The sequence below is a fragment of the Bufo bufo genome, chromosome 4, assembly GCF_905171765.1.
Source record: "Bufo bufo chromosome 4, aBufBuf1.1, whole genome shotgun sequence".
Lineage (NCBI taxonomy): Eukaryota > Metazoa > Chordata > Amphibia > Anura > Bufonidae > Bufo > Bufo bufo.
In genome coordinates, this window is record NC_053392.1 from 59,445,738 (window position 1) to 59,465,473 (window position 19,736).

The 19,736-nt window shown below is 45.3% G+C and overlaps 1 protein-coding gene across 2 annotated transcripts in view; it reads left to right on the top strand.

The window, feature by feature from the left end:
* Positions 1–19,736, top strand: part of SLC25A27 (solute carrier family 25 member 27) — a 30,843-nt gene extending 11,107 nt beyond the window's left edge. The window contains exons 4-10 of one of the 2 annotated variants that reach the window (XM_040427302.1): positions 2,782–2,904; positions 6,013–6,125; positions 6,983–7,067; positions 7,543–7,635; positions 11,347–11,449; positions 16,977–17,063; positions 19,210–19,736. In XM_040427302.1, the coding sequence (XP_040283236.1) occupies positions 2,782–2,904; positions 6,013–6,125; positions 6,983–7,067; positions 7,543–7,635; positions 11,347–11,449; positions 16,977–17,048 (589 nt within the window). In that variant the 3' untranslated portion in view covers positions 17,049–17,063; positions 19,210–19,736. The remainder of the gene's footprint in view (positions 1–2,781; positions 2,905–6,012; positions 6,126–6,982; positions 7,068–7,542; positions 7,636–11,346; positions 11,450–16,976; positions 17,064–19,209) is intronic. The other variant, XM_040427304.1, reaches the window with a different exon arrangement.

Here is a 19,736-nt window from a genome sequence, read left to right on the forward strand (position 1 = left end):
CAGTCTCCGGTTCGCAGTGGGTCAATTTCACTACCAATTTGTGGCCCGTTCGGCCTGGCCATGGCTCCTAGGGTCTTTACGAAGGTTCTGGCAGCAGTCATGGCCCGGCTCCATGCCAGGGGGATCGTCGCGATCCCTTACTTAGATGACATCCTGGTGAAGGGTCCGTCGTTCCAAGGGATGGCAGACAGCCTAAGCATAGTCCTGGACACCCTGGAGCGCTTCGGATGGATCGTGAACACATAAGTCTTGTCTTTATCCATCGCAGCGATTTACTTATCTGGGCATGGTACTGGACACTTGTCAGACGTGTTCTTCCCTCCGAAAAAACTATCCGCTCTCCATCTTCAGATTCGCTCATTGTTGCGGCCAGCTCTGGTTCCCATTCGTCGCTGCATGCGGGCTCTGGGGCACATGATTTCTGCCTTCGAAGCAGTTCCCTATGCTCAGTTCCATACAAGAGCGCTTCAGCGAGCCATACTGTCCAGCTGGGATCGCTCCCCAGACTCCTTGGATCGGCCAATGCGTCTCCTTGCCCCAGTGCGAAGGGCCCTCTGTTGGTGGATGGCCTCTCCGATGTTGACATTGGGGCGTTAGTTTCTCCCTCTCCATTGGAGGGTGTTAACAACGGACGCAAGCCTCAGGGGTTGTGGGGGGAGTGTTGGAAAATCTCTCGGTCCAGGGGTTATGGTCACGTGAGGAGCGCCCCCTTCCAATCAATGTTCTGGAGTTGAGGGCGATTCGGCTCTCTGCAACACTTGGCCGACCATCTCAGGGGTTGTCCGGTGCAGGTGCAGTCTGACAACTCCATGGCGGTGGCATACATCAATCACCAGGGCGGCACCTGGAGCCCGACAGTCATGGAGGAGACGGCGCTGATTTTCAACTGGTTGGAGAAACAGGTTTCGGCGCTATCGGCAGTTCACATTCCAGGCGTAGACAACTGGATCACGTACTTTCTCAGCCGGGAGAGTCTTGATCCCGGCGAGTGGGCTCTTCACCCGCAGGTCTTTCGGGACATCTGCGAGAGGTGGGGTCAGCCGGTTGTGGATCTCATGGCCTCACAGTTCAACAACAAGGTCGAGGACTTTGTCGCACGGTCAAGGGACCCCAGGGCCCTGGCATATGATGCACTGGTGATCCCGTGGCGTCGGTTCATGTTTCCTTACGTGTTCCCGCCTCTTCCACTCATTCCGCGGCTTCTCAGGAAGATCAGGTCCGAGGGACTGCTCGTCGTTCTCGTGGCCCTAGATTGACCGCGCAGGGTGTGGCACGCATCCCTAGTCACACTTCTTGCCGACGAACCTTGGCGTCTTTCTCTTTGGGAGGACTTGCTGTCGCAGGGGCTGATCTTCCACCCGAATTTAGGGTCGCTACATTTAACGGCATGGCCGTTGAAGCCGCCATACTGAAGGCTCTGGGTTTTTCAGATGCAGTGGTCCAAACTATGATTCGTGCCAGGAAGCTGTCTTCCAGAATCTAACACCGGACTTGGAAGTCCTACTTTAGTTGGTGCGAGCGGAGACAGCCGTCTCCCGTTTGTTTTTCTTTGCCATGACTTTTGGCTTTCCTGCAGTCGGGCATGGACTTGGGGCTGTCTCTCAGCTCTCTCAAGGTAAGTGTTGGCTCTCTCCATTCTTTTTCAGCAAAATTTTGCTTCGCTTTCGGAGGTTCGGACTTTTCTGTTGGGGGTGGCGCATACTGCGCCCCCCCTTCGTCCTCCATTGGATCCAGTGCCTAATCTAGTGCTCAACGCTCTCCAATCTTCTCCGTTTGAGCCTTTGCAGCAGGTGTCTCTGTGCTTCCGGTCTTATAAGGTGGCTTTTTTGGTCGCAATTACTTCTATCCGTAGAGTATCGGAACTTGCGGCTCTGTCATGTCATTCGCCCTACCTGATCCTTCATCGGGATAAAGTGGTCCTTCGCCCTGTGCAGTCCTTCTTGCGAAGGTGGTGTTGACATTCCATCTAAATGAGGAGATAATTCTTCCTTCATCTTGTCCGGTCCAGTCTCTTCCTCGAGAACAGTCGCTCCATACTCTGGATCTGGTGCGTGCAGTGCTTATCTATCTGTCCCAGACGGGATCTTTCAGGCGGACGGATTCCCTGTTCGTGATTCCAGAGGGGCCGAGACGAGGGCTGACAGCGTCAAAGACTTGCATTTCCAGATGGATTCGTTTGGCTATTGTGGAAGAGTACCGCGTTAAGGACTGGGTCTCCGCCCTTTCAAGTGACTGCTCATTCAGCTCAGGCAGTGGGAGCCTCTTCGGCGGTGCATCACGGGGCTTCGGCCCTTCAGGTGTGCAAGGTGGCAACCTGGTCGTCTTTGCATACTTTTTCTAAGTTTTACAGAATGCGCACCTTTGCATCTTCTGACACTTCTTTGGGGCGTAGAGTTTTGCAAACAACGGTTCTGATTGGCAGGGGGGTTGTAGTTAAGCCCACCCTCAGGGACTGCTCTGGAACGTCCCATGGTCAAGCCTGTGTTCCCCAATGAGACGGATGAAAAAACTAGATTTTTGTACTTACCGTAAAATCTGTTTTTCTTCTGTTAATTGGAGGGGACAGCTCCCACCCAGTTTTTTTGTTTATGGACCTTTTCGGGCCTGTGTGGTTCTGGGTTTGCACATAATGTAATTTTCTTATGTCTGGCTTCTCCTACTGCTTTTGCACTAAACTGATTAGCTTGGTCTCAACCTCCTAGCGGCAACAGCTATACCCATGGTCAATGCCTGTGTCCCCCAATGAACAGAAGTACAAAAATTAATTTTTTTCCATTTTAGGAAGGCCGTGGTGGGGGGAATGACCGCTGGAGCTATTGGACAATTTTTCGCTAGTCCAACAGACCTGGTAAAAGTTCAGATGCAGATGGAGGGAAAAAGGAGGCTCGAAGGAAAACCACCCAGGTGAGTTCAGATAGTTGCTGATATTCAGGAGGACCTGTCACCTTTTGTTCCTCCTATGAAATAACATAGAAGAGGCCGTGGCACTTTTTCAGTTTACAGATTGCTCTACAGGGCAGATGGGAGTCATATAACCTCTCTTGGTTCGCTCTGTACGTCATGTGCAGCTTTTTAGTCATGTATCAGATTTGCAACCCTACTTATTATCAGTGGTGTATATAGACAACTTGAGACCTCGTAACGAAGATCAAAGTGGGCCCCTCATGATGGTGGTGGGCTTTCTCTCCCAGGACAATAAGGCCTGGTGTTCCTTTCCTGTTCCACTCCATTTCCCTGCCCTTTGGGCCTTTTGCCACACAGTAGCAAAGGTGAGGGAATCCACCAAGGTTGGGCTCCATAGTAGCTGAATGGTCTCATATAACCAGATGCACATGTCCAGTAAAGTGGATCCCTCTGTCCGTGAAAGCCTTTTCCCAACTCAGTTTTCTCCTATAAACCAATTTAAAAGAACTTTAGAAACACTACCCTATGATGATTTTCTGGTGGGTTTTACTTTAAATGGCCTTATTTTGTTTGAGTGATTATCTCAACCAGATTTTGGAAGTATTGTAACATTTAAATATACATACTATAAAAATTCAAAGTTCCATAATAGAAAAATGTTAAGAATAATGTTAAAGGGGTTATCCAACCCCTATAATGACCCCCCCCCAATGCCTGGGCCTCTCAAATAGGTTATACTTACCCCGCTTCCCAGCACCTGCATTGCTTCTGATCCCTGCATGGCCGCCAAAGCATCTCCCCGTTGTGCGGATTACAGACGGGGGGGGAGGGGGGGAGGGGGGGATGCAGACAATAGCAGGCCATGACAGGGACAAGCCTCCCTAGCGTCACCTGCTATGCTAGGGAGGTTCGTGCAGGGATCAGAAGCGACACAGGTGCTGGGGAGCGGGTTAAGTATAACCTAACCTATATGAGGGGCCCAGGCATTTGGGGGGGTCATTATAGGAGTTGGATAACCCCTTTAAGCAAGACTCCCTTTATTATCTGTTCTGGATTCGTTTATATCATGCACTAAAGATTGAGCACAAAGTTCATGATATCTTTACCCTGGAAATAGCAGTGCACTATCAAGCAAAATCTGTTGCCAGAATAAACTAATGGTGCTAAAAGGGCAAGGCTATAAAAAGGCTTTATGGACTAGACAATAATTTTAATACTGCCTCTCTCAAGGACAACAATATAACTACTATAATACTTCCCTTATGTACAAGAATATAACTACTGTAATACTGCCTCCTATGTACAAGAATATAACTGCTATAATACTGCTCCTATGTACAAGATATAACTACTATAATACTGCTCCTATGTACAAGATATAACTACTATAATACTGCTCCTATGTACAAGAATATATCTACTATTATACTGCTCCTATGTACAAGAATATAACTACTATAATACTGCCTCCTATGTACAAGAATATAACTACTATAATACTGCCTCCTATGTACAAGAATATAACTACTATAATACTGCTCCTATGTACAAGAATATAACTACTATAATACTGCCTCCTATGTACAAGAATATAACTACTATAATACTGCCTCCTATGTACAAGAATATAACTACTATAATACTGCCTCCTATGTACAAGAATATAACTACTATAATACTGCCTCCTATGTACAAGAATATAACTACTATAATACTGCCTCCTATGTACAAGAATATAACTACTATAATACTGCCTCCTATGTACAAGAATATAACTACTATAATACTGCCTCCTATGTACAAGAATATAACTACTATAATACTGCCTCCTATGTACAAGAATATAACTACTATAATACTGCCTCCTATGTACAAGAATATAACTACTATAATACTGCCTCCTATGTACAAGAATATAACTACTATAATACTGCCTCCTATGTACAAGATATAACTACTATAATACTGCCTCCTATGTACAAGAATATAACTACTATAATACTGCCTCCTATGTACAAGATATAACTACTATAATACTGCCTCCTATGTACAAGAATATAACTACTATAATACTGCCTCCTATGTACAAGAATATAACTACTATAATACTGCCTCCTATGTACAAGAATATAACTACTATAATACTGCCTCCTATGTACAAGAATATAACTACTATAATACTGCCTCCTATGTACAAGAATATAACTACTATAATACTGCCTCCTATGTACAAGAATATAACTACTATAATACTGCCTCCTATGTACAAGAATATAACTACTATAATACTGCCTCCTATGTACAAGAATATAACTACTATAATACTGCTCCTATGTACGAGAATATAACTACTATAATACTGCCTCCTATGTACAAGAATATAACTACTATAATACTGGTCCTATGTACAAGATATAACTACTATAATACTGCTCCTATGTACAAGATATAACTACTATAATACTGCCTCCTATGTACAAGATATAACTACTATAATACTGCCTCCTATGTACAAGAATATAACTACTATAATACTGCCTCCTATGTACAAGATATAACTACTATAATACTGCCTCCTATGTACAAGAATATAACTACTATAATACTGCTCCTATGTACAAGAATATATCTACTATTGTACTGCTCCTATGTGCAAGAATATAACTACTATAATACTGCCTCCTATGTACAAGAATATAACTACTATAATACTGCCTCCTATGTACAAGGATATAACTACTATAATACTGCCTCCTATGTACAAGAATATAACTACTATAATACTGGTCCTATGTACAAGAATATAACTACTATAATACTGCTCCTATGTACAAGAATATAACTACTATAATACTGCTCCTATGTACAAGAATATAACTACTATAATACTGCTCCTATTTATGAGAATATAACTACTATAATACTGCTCCTATGTACAAGAATATAACTACTATAATACTGCTCCTATGTACAAGAATATAACTACTATAATACTGCCCTCCGTTGTTGTAGGGCATATATTACAGGATAAAATGCTAACTGGAATGAAGGTAGTTTAGAAGTTTGAATCGTTTGTCTATTCTGACCGTCTTCCGTATCTGTTTCCAGAGTTCGAGGGGCTTATCACGCATTTGTGACTATTGTGTCCAAAGGAGGAATCCGTGGCCTGTGGGCAGGTTGGGTGCCAAACGTTCAGAGAGCTGCCCTGGTAAATATGGGAGGTAAATGGATCTTGTATGCACACAGGGGACACCTTACATGGGGGATTCCAGCAGAAAACATTTATCATATATCTACTGTATAGAGAAGGAGCCTGCCATCAGGAACATGGACAATAATCCAAGGCCACTGACAAATAAGCTTAGCTCAACTGAAAAAAAGGTCTGTCTTTATTTAGTTTTAAAGCGTCACTAACCTTTCAACAGACTCTATATTAATCATTAGCATAGTGTGTGTGTACATAAGAATAATACTATTTCTGGCCGCTATATTACTTGTATTTTTTTTAGCAGTTCTCCTGTGTACATGCTGAACATCTAGTTTGCAGTTCTCTCAGGCATGGTTGGTGTAGACTAGCTGCCATTCACTGCACACACAAAGTAGAGGAGAATCTGCTTCCTAACCTTCTCTTACTCACTCAGAAGCAGCCTCAGGATCATGAAGGACATTACAGAGAGGTACTGGTTCTGAAATTAGCACTTTTGCTGAGCTATGTAGCTATGGAGTCTCTTTAGTGTGTCTCTTTGAATCCCGTCTCACTCATGCTGCTGCTCACTGTTTCCCCTTCCCCTCTCCATAGACCTATATTGACATGTGTAATATGATCCTCCTGTGGAGCTGCTCCATGAGACAGAAATCTCTGAGACCCCAGGTATAAGCTGGGCAAGGGACCTGCAAACCTTGTTTTGCAGGTAGACGTTGCCTGACACATGCAGGGTTTGAGGTTGCTGTGCATGTCCAGCTACATACAAGACTAGGAGAGTTTTGGAAATTGCTGTTTCTGTCACCGTTTTTCTAATCCGTAGTAAAACCTGAATTACTTCTTTCTGGCTGTTTTTATCGCTTTCGTCCTCCTCAGATCTGACCACTTATGATACAGTGAAACACTTTCTACTTCGGAACACCAGCCTCAAGGACAACAGTTTCTGTCACAGTATTTCGAGGTAATTTCTTTGCTTTATGTACAGTTAGTGAACCTTATGACATGTGACCGGTTAAAGGGTTTTTACCCACTTTTTTATACTGATGATCTGTCCTCTGGATTGGTCATCAGTATCTAATTGGTGGGGGTCCAAGACCCGGGGCTTATGCCGATCAGCTGTTTGAGGAGACTGTGGCACTGTTGAACGCTGCAGCCTCCTGAGCTCAGCTTCATTCCATTCAATGGGGCTGAGCTGCACCTAGGCCATTTGACCGATGAACGTGACATCACTGTCCTAGGACAAGTTGCGAGAAGGCCGAGACGCTCCAGGAGCACCACAACCTTTTCAAAAAGCTGATCGGTGGTGGTCCTGGTTGTCAAACTCCACTGATCAGATACTGATGACCGCCTTTAAAGGGATTGTCCAGTCAGGTTATTCATTGTACATTTGATTTATCTGAGCCCAACTCTGACACCGATCTTCATCTTTTGGACAGCATATGTTCAGGACTGGTAGCTGCTACTTTAGGAACCCCAGCTGACGTGATCAAGACCAGGATAATGAACCAGCCGAGAGACAAGCATGGCCGGTGAGTGCATCCTTTTTCTATATAGCTAGGGCTGGTACTAACCCTACAGAAGGGCTATTCTATCACTTGGGAAAGCGCCAGTCACCACCACCTCTGCCCCCAACAAAGAACCTCCAATATCTCACCTTCCTAGACCCTTGGAGATGTAACCAGGAAGGTGGAAGAAGAATACAGCTTCCAATACTGATACCACGTGGTATATACAGCCTGATACCAACCTGGGAACAGGAAAACTATCCCAGGACCTTTTTAGGCCCAGTTCACAATTCAGTTATTTGGTCAGCGATTTTCCATCAGTAATTGTAAGCCAAAACCCGTAGTGAAGCCTCCACAGAGACCAGGTGTAATGGAAAGTTCTGCTCCTGTTCTGTGTTGTTGACCCGCATCTGGTTTTGGCTCCCAATAACTTTCCAAGTAACTGAAGTGTGAACTCAGCCAAAATTGGATTTTCACAGCAGAAGCAAAAATCACATAGGATAGGGTAAATAAAATGGCGTAGTACAGTTTTGGAATTAATTGTAATATTCCCTACTGCTCCTCTTGGCTGTGAATGGTATTGCGTTCAGCCCCATTCAGTTGCGCCTAGGCCACGTGTCCGATGAACATGACGTCACTGGCCTAGGGAAAGCTGCGAGAAGGCCGCGTTGCTACTACGAGTGCCGCTGCCTTCTCAAACAGCTGTTCGCCGAGGGTCCTGGGTGTCTGCCCTCCACCGATCAGATACTGATGAACTATCCAGAGGATTAGGCATCAGTTAAAAAGTCTTGGGAAAACCCCTTTCCCGACCAGCACCGTACTAGTACGCTGACCGGTTTCATACAGCGGACATCCACAGCTAATGTTTGTGACCGGTGGTAATGCATTTAACACTTCAGATGCTGTGGTCAATCCTGACCACTGCATCTGAACACTCTAAATACCAGAAGCGTGCGCATCCGTTAATGCTCCAGCTCCCCCATGTGGTGATCGGAGGAGCTGGAGCTTGTGTGCAACAGCCCCTGTCATAGTGAACGACAGGAGGCTGCTAAACAGTCTTTCCTATGGAGCCCTAGTCTGTAGCAGGGCTTCATATGAAACTGCTATTCTCAAAGCATTGAAGTCTATGAGAAGTTTCTGAGAGAATTACTAATCTAATGATTGCTCGTTATACAGTGCTCAAAAAAATAAAGGGAACACAAAAATAACACATCCTAGATCTGAATTAATTAAATATTCTTCTGAAATACTTTGTTCTTTACATAGTTGAATGTGCTGACCACAAAATCACACAAAATAAAAAAAAAAATTTTTTTTTTAACCCATGGAGGTCTGGATTTGGAGTCACACTCAAAATTAAAGTGGAAAAACACACTACAGGCTGATCCAACTTTGATGTAATATCCTTAAAACAAGTCAAAATGAGGCTCAGTAGTGTGTGTGGCCTCCACGTGCCTGTATGACCTCCCTACAACGCCTGTGCATGCTCCTGATGAGGTGGCGGACGGTCTCCTGAGGGATCTCCTCCCAGACCTGGACTAAGCATCTGCCAACTCCTGGACAGTCTGTGGTGCAACGTGACGTTGGTGGATAGAGCGAGACATGATGTCCCAGATGTGCTCAATTGGATTCAGGTCTGGGGAACGGGCGGGCCAGTCCATAGCATCAATGCCTTCATCTTGCAGGAACTGCTGACACACTCCAGCCACATAAGGTCTAGCATTGTCTTGCATTAGGAGGAACCCAGGGCCAACCGCACCAGCATATGGTCTCACAAGGGGTCTGAGGATCTCATCTCGGTACCTAATGGCAGTCAGGCTACCTCTGGCGAGCACATGGAGGGCTGTGCGGCCCTCCAGAGAAATGCCACCCCACACCATTACTGACCCAATGCCAAACTGGTCATGCTGGAGGATGTTGCAGGCAGCAGAACGTTCTCCACGGCGTCTCCAGACTCTGTCACGTGCTCAGTGTGAACCTGCTTTCATCTGTGAAGAGCACAGGGCGCCAGTGGCAAATTTGCCAATCTTGGTGTTCTCTGGCAAATGCCAAACGTCCTGCACGGTGTTGGGCTGTAAGCACAACCCCTACCTGTGGACGTCGGGCCCTCATATCACCCTCATGGAGTCTGTTTCTGACCGTTTGAGCAGACACATGCACATTTGTGGTTTTCTGGAGGTCATTTTGCAGGGCACTGGCAGTGCTCCTCCTGTTCCTCCTTGCACAAAGGCGGAGGTAGCGGTCCTGCTGCTGGGTTGTTGCCCTCCTACGGCCTCCTCCACGTCTCCTGATGTACTGGCCTGTCTCCTGGTAGCGCCTCCATGCTCTGGACACTACGCTGACAGACACAGCAAACCTTCTTGCCACAGCTCGCATTGAAGTGCCATCCTGGATAAGCTGCACTACCTGAGCCACTTGTGTGGGTTGTAGACCGTCTCATGCTACCACTAGAGTGAAAGCACCACCAGCATTCAAAAGTGACCAAAACATCAGCCAGGAAGCATAGGAACTGAGAAGTGGTCTGTGGTCACCACCTGCAGAACCACTCCTTTATTGGGCGTGTCTTGCTAATTGCCTATAATTTCCACCTGTTGTCTATCCCATTTGCACAACAGTATGTGAAATTGATTGTCACTCAGTGTTGCTTCCTAAGTGGACAGTTTGATTTCACAGAAGTGTGATTGACTTGGAGTTACATTGCGTTGTTTAAGTGTTCCCTTTATTTTTTTGAGCAGTGTAGTTCCCTATTGGAACTAAAAAAGTGTAAAAAAAAAAAAAAAAAGTAAAAAAATTTTTTAATTCCCCCCCCCCAAATAAAAGAATAAATAAATAAAACAATACACATCCCGTGTATCACCATGTGCGAAACCGCCCATACTATAAAAATATACTATATCATAAGCAATATTAAATGGTGGTGTTGGAAAGTACAACTTGTCCCGCAAAAAACAAGCCCTTCTATGGCTATGTGAGCGGAAAAAAACGAAAACGCAAAGATAAAAAAACATCCGGGTAGAAGGGCTGACACAAGTGTGTGTGTGTGTGTGTGTGTGTGTGTGTGTGTGTATATATGTATATATATATATAATATATATAATTATATATTATTCTTTTTATTATTATTATTTTATTATTATTCTCAAGCCGGATTTACTGCTGTTGTTTCCATAGCAAAGCCGGCCAAGCACCTGCAGGAAAATCGCCAAGATAAATCCGCACCAAATTGTGCGATCAGCTGACCCTCACCTTACCAACCCCCTGCCACTCCCATGCTGACACTTTCCTGGTTCCCAGCTGGTCTCTGTTCACCTTGCCGCAGTGATATCATGGTAACCTATATGACCGCTACTGCCTGCAGGGGTCACATGTTGATACACCATATCGTTGCTGGGTGTTTGGAAACTGAGACTGCTGGAGGACCAGGGAGGCTTCAGAATGGGAGCGGCAGGGTATTGGGTAAGATTGTTACTTGCTTAAAGTCAATTGGAAAAGTGACAAATTTCCATGAGGATAAATTCTAGGGCGAGTGGATGAGATTTGTAAGATCTCATCCTCCTGTATGTGCAAATCCGCAGGTAAAATCCAGAGCAATTCCAGCCCACGTGTACATATGGCTCCATGATGCTGCTCCCGAGCCGGGACATAATGGGAAACTGCTTTCACTGGGTTTCTGGGACAGACTGTTTGTTTGTTTTTTGTCCCTCCTGTAATGTGCTGTGTCCGTGTATTTTCCAGGGGGATCTTGTACAAGTCTTCCACAGATTGCTTCATTCAAGCTGTGCGCGGGGAGGGCTTCATGTCCCTTTATAAAGGCTTCATGCCCACATGGATGAGAATGGTAACTGCACTGTAGTGAACTGTGGAATATCTGGTATTTGCAGTCGCTTCATTTGCCAGATTTCTCTTTTATGTTTTTTTTTTCACACTACTTGAGTCTTGAATTAAAATGCTTCTCCATTGTCACGGTATACAATAAGAACATGAAGTGTGCACTTGGAGTAAGGGTAAGAATACACTCGTTGACAAAAAAAAATACCGCACTGAGGAGTTGTTGGAATGTGTAATGATGATAGATGGAAGTGATCACAATATTAGATCCTGGATACGAGATGAGATACGGCCTCTAGCCTGGATACGAGATGAGATACGGCCTCTAGCCTGGATACGAGATGAGATACGGCCTCTAGCCTGGATACGAGATGAGATACGGCCTCTAGCCTGGATACTAGATGAGATACGGCCTCTAGCCTGGATACTAGATGAGATACGGCCTCTAGCCTGGATACTAGATGAGATACGGCCTCTAGCCTGGATACTAGATGAGATACGGCCTCTAGCCTGGATACTAGATGAGATACGGTTGGTCATGGAGGCATACAGGTTCTGTATGCAGAGATGAACAAAGGTGCATACCCCTCTGGCTCACCCACACCCGTATGTATATCGAAATAAAAAGAGAACTGTGGGGGGCACTCAATACCGGGACCACATGGACCACTAACCAGTCAATAAATATATAAATAAATAAACCTTTAATTGATGAAATAAAAAACAAAAAATTTCCAGACTAAATCGATAAAAGGTGCCACACAATAAAACCTCCCAATAGGATATCAATATGAGCAGCAATAAAAGTATCAGTGATAATGGCACTAAAAGATAATAGACAGCACTAAAAAAATAGCAGCAATAAAAAGAGGGTAAAAGGTCCACATAGTTCAAACCATACTCTATTGTTCAACAGCTCCTGTAATCAATGTCACTTATTATTAGGTATACCAGTTCTTTATATATCGATATTTAGTCTATCAGCAATAATAGCACTTTTTCTGTTAAGCGTCTGGAAATGGTCCAGGCAGAGATATGGGTGTAATGAAGGTGCCACCTGTGTCTGGATGGTGGACTATGAAACGGTCGGTGCTGCTCGTGGTTGGCGGATCGAAAGATCCTCTCTACTACTGGTCTGTGTGGACCGTCCGGAGCCTGTTGGCAGTGTGTGCATGCCCTCACGTAACCACTGCCCCCAACAGCAAGGTCAGAACGCCCCATATGGCGGGCAGCTCGTCAAAATGACTATCCTGCTAAGGCTACATTCACACAAACGTGAAAAACAATACAGATAAACTGTCAATTTTTCATGGCCCTTTTGCATCAGTTTGTGAATCCGTTCATTGGCTTTTTTTTTTTTTTTTTTACTCCAACCCCTGCAGTACTCTGAGTATGTACACTGCTCAAAAAAATAAAGGGAATACAAAAATAACACATCCTAGATCTGAGTTAATTAAATATTCTTCTGAAATACTTTGTTCTTTACATAGTTGAATGTGCTGACAACAAAATCACACAAAAATAAAAAAAATGGAAATCTAATTTTTCAACCCATGGAGGTCTGGATTTGGAGTCGCACTCAATATGAAAGTGGAAAAACACACTACAGGCTGATCCAACTTTGATGTAATGTCCTTAAAACAAGTCAAAATGAGGCTCAGTAGTGTGTGTGGCCTCCACGTGCCTGTATGACCTCCCTACAACACCTGTGCATGCTCCTGATGAGGTGGCGGACGGTCTCCTGAGGGATCTCCTCCCAGACCTGGACTAAAGCATCTGCCAACTCCTGGACAGTCTGTGGTGCAACGTGACGTTGGTGGATAGAGCGAGACATGATGTCCCAGATGTGCTCAATTGGATTCAGGTCTGGGGAACGGGCGGGCCAGTCCATAGCATCAATGCCTTCGTCTTGCAGGAACTGCTGACACACTCCAGCCACATGAGATCTAGCATTGTCTTGCATTAGGAGGAACCCAGGGCCAACCGCACCAGCATATGGTCTCACAAGGGGTCTGAGGATCTCATCTCGGTACCTAATGGCAGTCAGGCTACCTCTGGCAAGCACATGGAGGGCTGTGCGGCCCTCCAAAGAAATGCCACCCCACACCATTACTGACCCAATGCAAAACCGGTCATGCTGGAGGATGTTGCAGGCAGCAGAACGTTCTCCACGGCGTCTCCAGACTCTGTCACGTCTGTCACATGTGCTCAGTGTGAACCTGCTTTCATCTGTGAAGAGCACAGGGCGCCAGTGGCGAATTTGCCAATCTTGGTGTTCTCTGGCAAATGCCAAACGTCCTGCACGGTGTTGGGCTGTAAGCACAACCCCCACCTGTGGACGTCGGGTCCTCATATCACCCTCATGGAGTCTGTTTCTGACCGTTTGAGCAGACACATGCACATTTGTGGTTTGCTGGAGGTCATTTTGCAGGGCTCTGGCAGTGCTCCTCCTGTTCCTCCTTGCAGAAAGGCGGAGGTAGCGGTCCTGCTGCTGGGTTGTTGCCCTCCTACGGCCTCCTCCACGTCTCCTGATGTACTGGCCTGTCTCCTGGTAGCGCCTCCATGCTCTGGACACTACGCTGACAGACACAGCAAACCTTCTTGCCACAGCTCGCATTGATGTGCCATCCTGGATAAGCTGCACTACCTGAGCCACTTGTGTGGGTTGTAGACCGTCTCATGCTACCACTAGAGTGAAAGCACCACCAGCATTCAAAAGTGACCAAAACATCAGCCAGGAAGCATAGGAACTGAGAAGTGGTCTGTGGTCACCACCTGCAGAACCACTCCTTTATTGGGCGTGTCTTGCTAATTGCCTATAATTTCCACCTGTTGTCTATCCCATTTGCACAACAGCATGTGAAATTGATTGTCACTCAGTGTTGCTTCCTAAGTGGACAGTTTGATTTCACAGAAGTGTGATTGACTTGGAGTTACATTGTGTTGTTTAAGTGTTCCCTTTATTTTTTTGAGCCGTGTATAATGCCCCTCAATAGTACCCCCAGTATCGATATAGCCCCTCAGTACTGTCTCCGGGAGAAATAATGGCCCTCAATCCTGCCCCTAGGAGAAATGATTCCCTTAATTAGTGCCCCCAGTATAGATGATATAAAAAATACTCACCTCCCCATAGGCACTCGCCAGAACACGGTCTCCAAAGTGAAGGCAGCAGGACCTGACGCTCCCAGCATGATCATGTGACGTTGTGACACTGGGCCCGTCAGGTCCTGCTGCCTTCAGTGTGGAGACTGTTCCAGCGAGTGCCTGTGGGGAGCTGAGCACTTCTGTCTAAACAGCTTTTCAAAGGGATCCGTCTGGCTGTTCAAACGGGAAAAAATAGGACGTGTCCTGTTTTTGAGGGCTGCCACGTGAATTGCCTCATTGACTGCAATGGTTCTGAAATCAGTCGTCACAGGGCCGTTTTCATCTGTCGTGTGAATGCACCCTAACATGTCTTGAAGTGCATTGTAGAGGTGTGTCTAACAGTCAACGATCTCACACAAAGAGGTATACTACCCAAAAGTAGGCTCTGAGAGCCTTTCTATAGGGGAGCGGGGAAGCACTTTTACTCCCTCTTGTGGCAAGACCCAGTGTCTAATCCGACCACACCTGTAATCATTTCCATATCAGCCTGAGACATAACGGCAGGATGAGGTTGTCAGCAATCCAACATTTCTATCTGGGTGCGGTATTTTTTTTTTTGTCAATGAGTGTACTTAAAGGGGTTGTCTCTCACTTCAGTAAGTGGCATTCGTATGCCATCCGTTTTATAAAAAATTTTTTGCGGATCCATTGTAACAATGCCTAAAACTGACAAGAATAGGACATGTTTAGTGTTGAGCGAACTTCTGTTTTAAGTTCGGCTTCCGGTTAGCGAAGAATCCCGATATGGATTCCGAATTCCGTTGTGGTCCGTGGTAGCGGAATCAATAATTGGCTATTATTGATTCCGCTACCATGGACCCCAACGGAATTAGGAATCCATATCGGGATTCTCCGCTAACCGGAAGCCGAACTTAAAACAGAAGTTTGCTCAACAGTAGACATGTTCTATTTTTTTTGCGAGGCTACGGAACGGACATACTGATGCAGACAGCACACGGTGTGCTGTCCGCATTTTTTGCGGACCCATTGAAATGAATGGGTCCGCATCCTATCCGCAAAACAAAAAAAAACGGAACGGACACGGAAACAAACAACGTTCGTGTGCATGTAGCCTTATTGTGAAGAAAAACTACCTGTATTACGCAAATGAGCAGCTAAGTGCACCGAGGGAGGTTCCAAGACATTCTGTGCACCCTTGCTCCTTCCTCTGTCAACCTTTCCCTCTCCTTGATGGACAGGGCCAGGTTCCTGTAGGGTCATCTCATCTGGTCCTGTCAATCCAAAAAAAGGGAGGGGCTAGCAGGGGGAACAAGTGTGCACAGAGTGGCTTGGAGTCGCCCTTGGTGCACTTAACTGCTCACTCGCATATGGAATAAAAGTACTTTTTCTTCACAATTAGGTCTCATAAGCCACGTGGCCGACGGACATGACGACACTGGCTTCGGAAGTGCTCATCAGAGCACCACGTTCTCTTCAAACAGCTGATCCGATACGGAAAACCTATCATTATCAATATCTTACTCCTGGAAACCCAAGACATTTATGGTATACACAGTTGATGTAATCACTGGGACTATCTCTAAGTTTTATTGTGTCCCTTGGTTGTGAGAGCAAAAAAACAAAAACAAACGTTCTGCACCTCTTCAGTAAAGGGTGTATTATACGGGCCGATTCTCGGCTCTTTAACAATGATCCGGCGGTCTTACACTGCCGCCAATTTCATTGGCAGTTGTGATTTTTAAGCACACTCAAAAATCATGGCTTGCCGGCGGCTAAATGTGCTGTCTAATCACGAACAATGGCATAACGATCACTGCATGTAAATGTGTCTCCTCCGCTAGTGAGCAGGCGGTTGCCAGGAAGCAACGCCTCCTTCCCGTCAATCGTCTGCAGAATCGGGCTCTCTAATACAGCTTTAGGGCTCATGCACACAAACCTATTTTCTTGCGATGTCCGTTCCGTTTTTGGGCACACAATGGGTCCACAAAAAAAACCGGAAATTACTCTGTGTGCATTCCATTTTTGTTACGCAAAATAATAGAACATGTCACATTATCCCCCCACCACCACCTTCCAATGTATACAGGTGCTGCTTCTACATCAGATACAATGGTCTGTTCCCTTAATATAGAATTGTTGTCGAAAGGAGTTTTCTGGAAATTAAATAAAAATAACCCATCCTCAGGATAGGTCATCAATATCGGATCATTGCTGTTTGAAGGGGCTGAAGCCCGTGACATCACTCCCATTGGTTACATGGCCATTGTGGAGCTAGTGAGCTGCAATACCAAGAACAGCCACTATAAGATGTACGGCGCTGTGCTCTATATACTGTGTATGTAACTTCTAGATCTCCCCCATTGAGCTGTTGCCTGATATATCCCGTAAGGTACCGTCCATGATTTAATGCCCTGGTGTTGTGTTTGGCGCAGGCTCCCTGGTCACTGGTCTTCTGGCTGACGTACGAGCAGATCAGACGATTTGTGGGAGTGAGTTCATTTTGATCCTCGTCATGGGGGGTAAGTCATTCTGCCAGAGCATTCATAAGTCTTTTCCAGTCTCTTTTTAATAAAAGGCTGTACATCCATAGTATGACTATAGTAGTGGATCATAGCTAAGGAGTCCGGGGTCTGGAGCTAAGCTGCAGACCAGGGGTGCTGGGTGCGGGGTTCACCGGATGGGTCTTACTGCAGATATTAGATACAGAAAATTACGATTTTGCGGCAAATTTGCCATGGATTATTTCTCCTACCGTAAATGTGCTGGGCTTCCACCTGGTGAACAGTGACCGCCAGGGACCCTGAGACTTTATCATCACTTCTATCGTCTCCTTTCTCGGAACATAGCGCTCGTTGAGGGACATTTTATTAAGCCGCTTACACCATTGTTGTAAAAAAGTCGCAATTATGGTGCATGGCATGCGTGCACCATAATTTGCAACTTTTTGAGCTTCAGAAAAATGGGGCTTCACCCTGCCCACCGCCGTAAGTATAACTTTCGCCAGAAAGTGGCGGAAGTTGTAGCTGGCGTAGACTTCAGGTTCTGGTGTCCGGCAGGGCAGAGACTTCTTAAGAGTCATCTGCCACTTAATTAATTTGGCGCATCTCACGAGATGAAAACTGGCAGATGGATGCGCCAGTCTTGATAGATCTCCCTCATTGAGTGCAGTGAATAGAGGGAGCGGATCTGCCGATCCCTCTACTGGACTTGGTGATCGCCGGCTGTTCTCAGGCATAGCAGAGCTGCTGAGTCTTAGCAGACCCTGGCCAGTCTGCCTGTGTACAATGCCCCCAGAGGGGCCCGTTTTCCCCTGTAACCGGGGCTACCTTGGATGCCCCAGTTATAGTGGAAAAGTGCAAATATATATATTTTTTAAAGTGCCAATGTCCACCAGAGCTCTTTCAATGATGCCAAAAAATACATTTAAAATATCAGTAAAAAAAATATAATAAAATACAAATAAAGATTAAAATAAAAATGACCAACTCTATATAGAGAATCCATTTAAATAATTTATTTTGATGTCCGCTTGCATATTTAAGGCTATTTTCACATCTGCATATTTGCCGGATCGGCAAAAACGCTTTCATTATGGATGCGTTCATAACAAATGCAGCCGGTTGTATTATCTCTAAAATGAACAAGACGGATCCGGCACTAAAATCATTGCAAGTCAGTGGGCGCTAGATCCGTGTTCTTGCGTTGTCCTATGACTGTTCTCAATACCGGAAAGGAAAATGCAAGTGTGAAAGTAGCCTAATGGGGTTTTGCAGGAGTAAAATATGGATGACCTATCCTTAGAGGACTCCTGGTACCTACAGCGTTTGAAGAGAACGTGGTGTTCTGGTGAGTGCTTCAGCCTCTCTAGGGTAGTGACTGGGCCTGGGCTGCAATACCAAGCACAGCCACTATACAATGTACGGCGCTGTGCTTTAAAGCTGATCGTAGGAGTGCTGGCAGTCGAATCCCCATGGATCTGATATTGAAGACTGATCCGGAGGATAGTCTCAATTTTAGTTTGAGAGCAGCACAACGCAGGAATGCAACAGATGGCCTCACCTATTGATCCAAAAAATATCAGCGACGTCAGCATCTCCAAAAGGTGTCTTTATTGCATCAAACCAGCATGTAAAAAAATCGGCAACATTTCGGCTCAAAGCCTTTTTCAAGCATTTTTCTTGAGGAAAGTTCATCAATATTCTACTCCTGGAAAACTCCTTTGAAGAAAAGGGGGCTAAAGTTGAAAAAAAAAAAAAAAAATACAAAAGGTTTTTTCAATTTTCCCCAAATACAGTAAAAGGCTGACTGTACACGGCCGTGAGCGGTCCGTGGTATGCCGGCCTGTATTCCTGCTGACAGCAGGAGCGCACGGCATACCACGGACCGCTCACGGCCGCGGAGAACACAGCCGTGTGCATTCGGCCAAAAAAACAAAACAAACATATATTAGTAAAAAGCCTCATGTCACATAAAAAAAACTACACATTGCAAAACTAATTTTGGTAGTCCACCAAATAAAAAGTTAGGGTTGTTAAACCACATGTGCTAATGGTAAAAAATGGTCACTGAGGGGTTAAACGTACCGGTGTACATGTTTGGGATTCTCACTTTGCCACTGGACTGTTCATTATACGGTATATCATGATTGTATGTTGTTAGTTGCAGGTATGAAGACCTGGTGGGAATAGGAACTATGGCTGTGCTGGATGATCCGGAGTAGAAGCGGGCACCATGCAAAGCAAGGAGACCTTAAAGGGGTCCTCCGGGAATGATTTAAAATGGCTGCCCGCCAGAAACGTGTCCTAGAATCTGAGCATCACTGGTTGCCACCACTTGCAGAGCTGCCTAGGGGGTTAGGTGGCAGGGCCTCACTACCGACTGGCACCTACTTATACTACATATTGGTGAGTGCTCCTGTCAGGCTGCTCAGCCATGATGACATATCATAGACAGAATCACATCATTACCATCTATCGTAGAGCAGCGCAGTGAGGCCCACATCCCCCTAGACAGCTCTAGTGGTGGAAACCAGTCCTGCTCACATTATAGGACCGGTTGCTGGCGCCCATTTTGAATCATTCCCAGAGAACCCCCTTTAAAAGGGCCTCATATCCTACTTCTGATTTGCTATGCAAATTTTTTAATTTTTATATGAAAATATCTCATTATTTAATCTGGATATAAATATTACT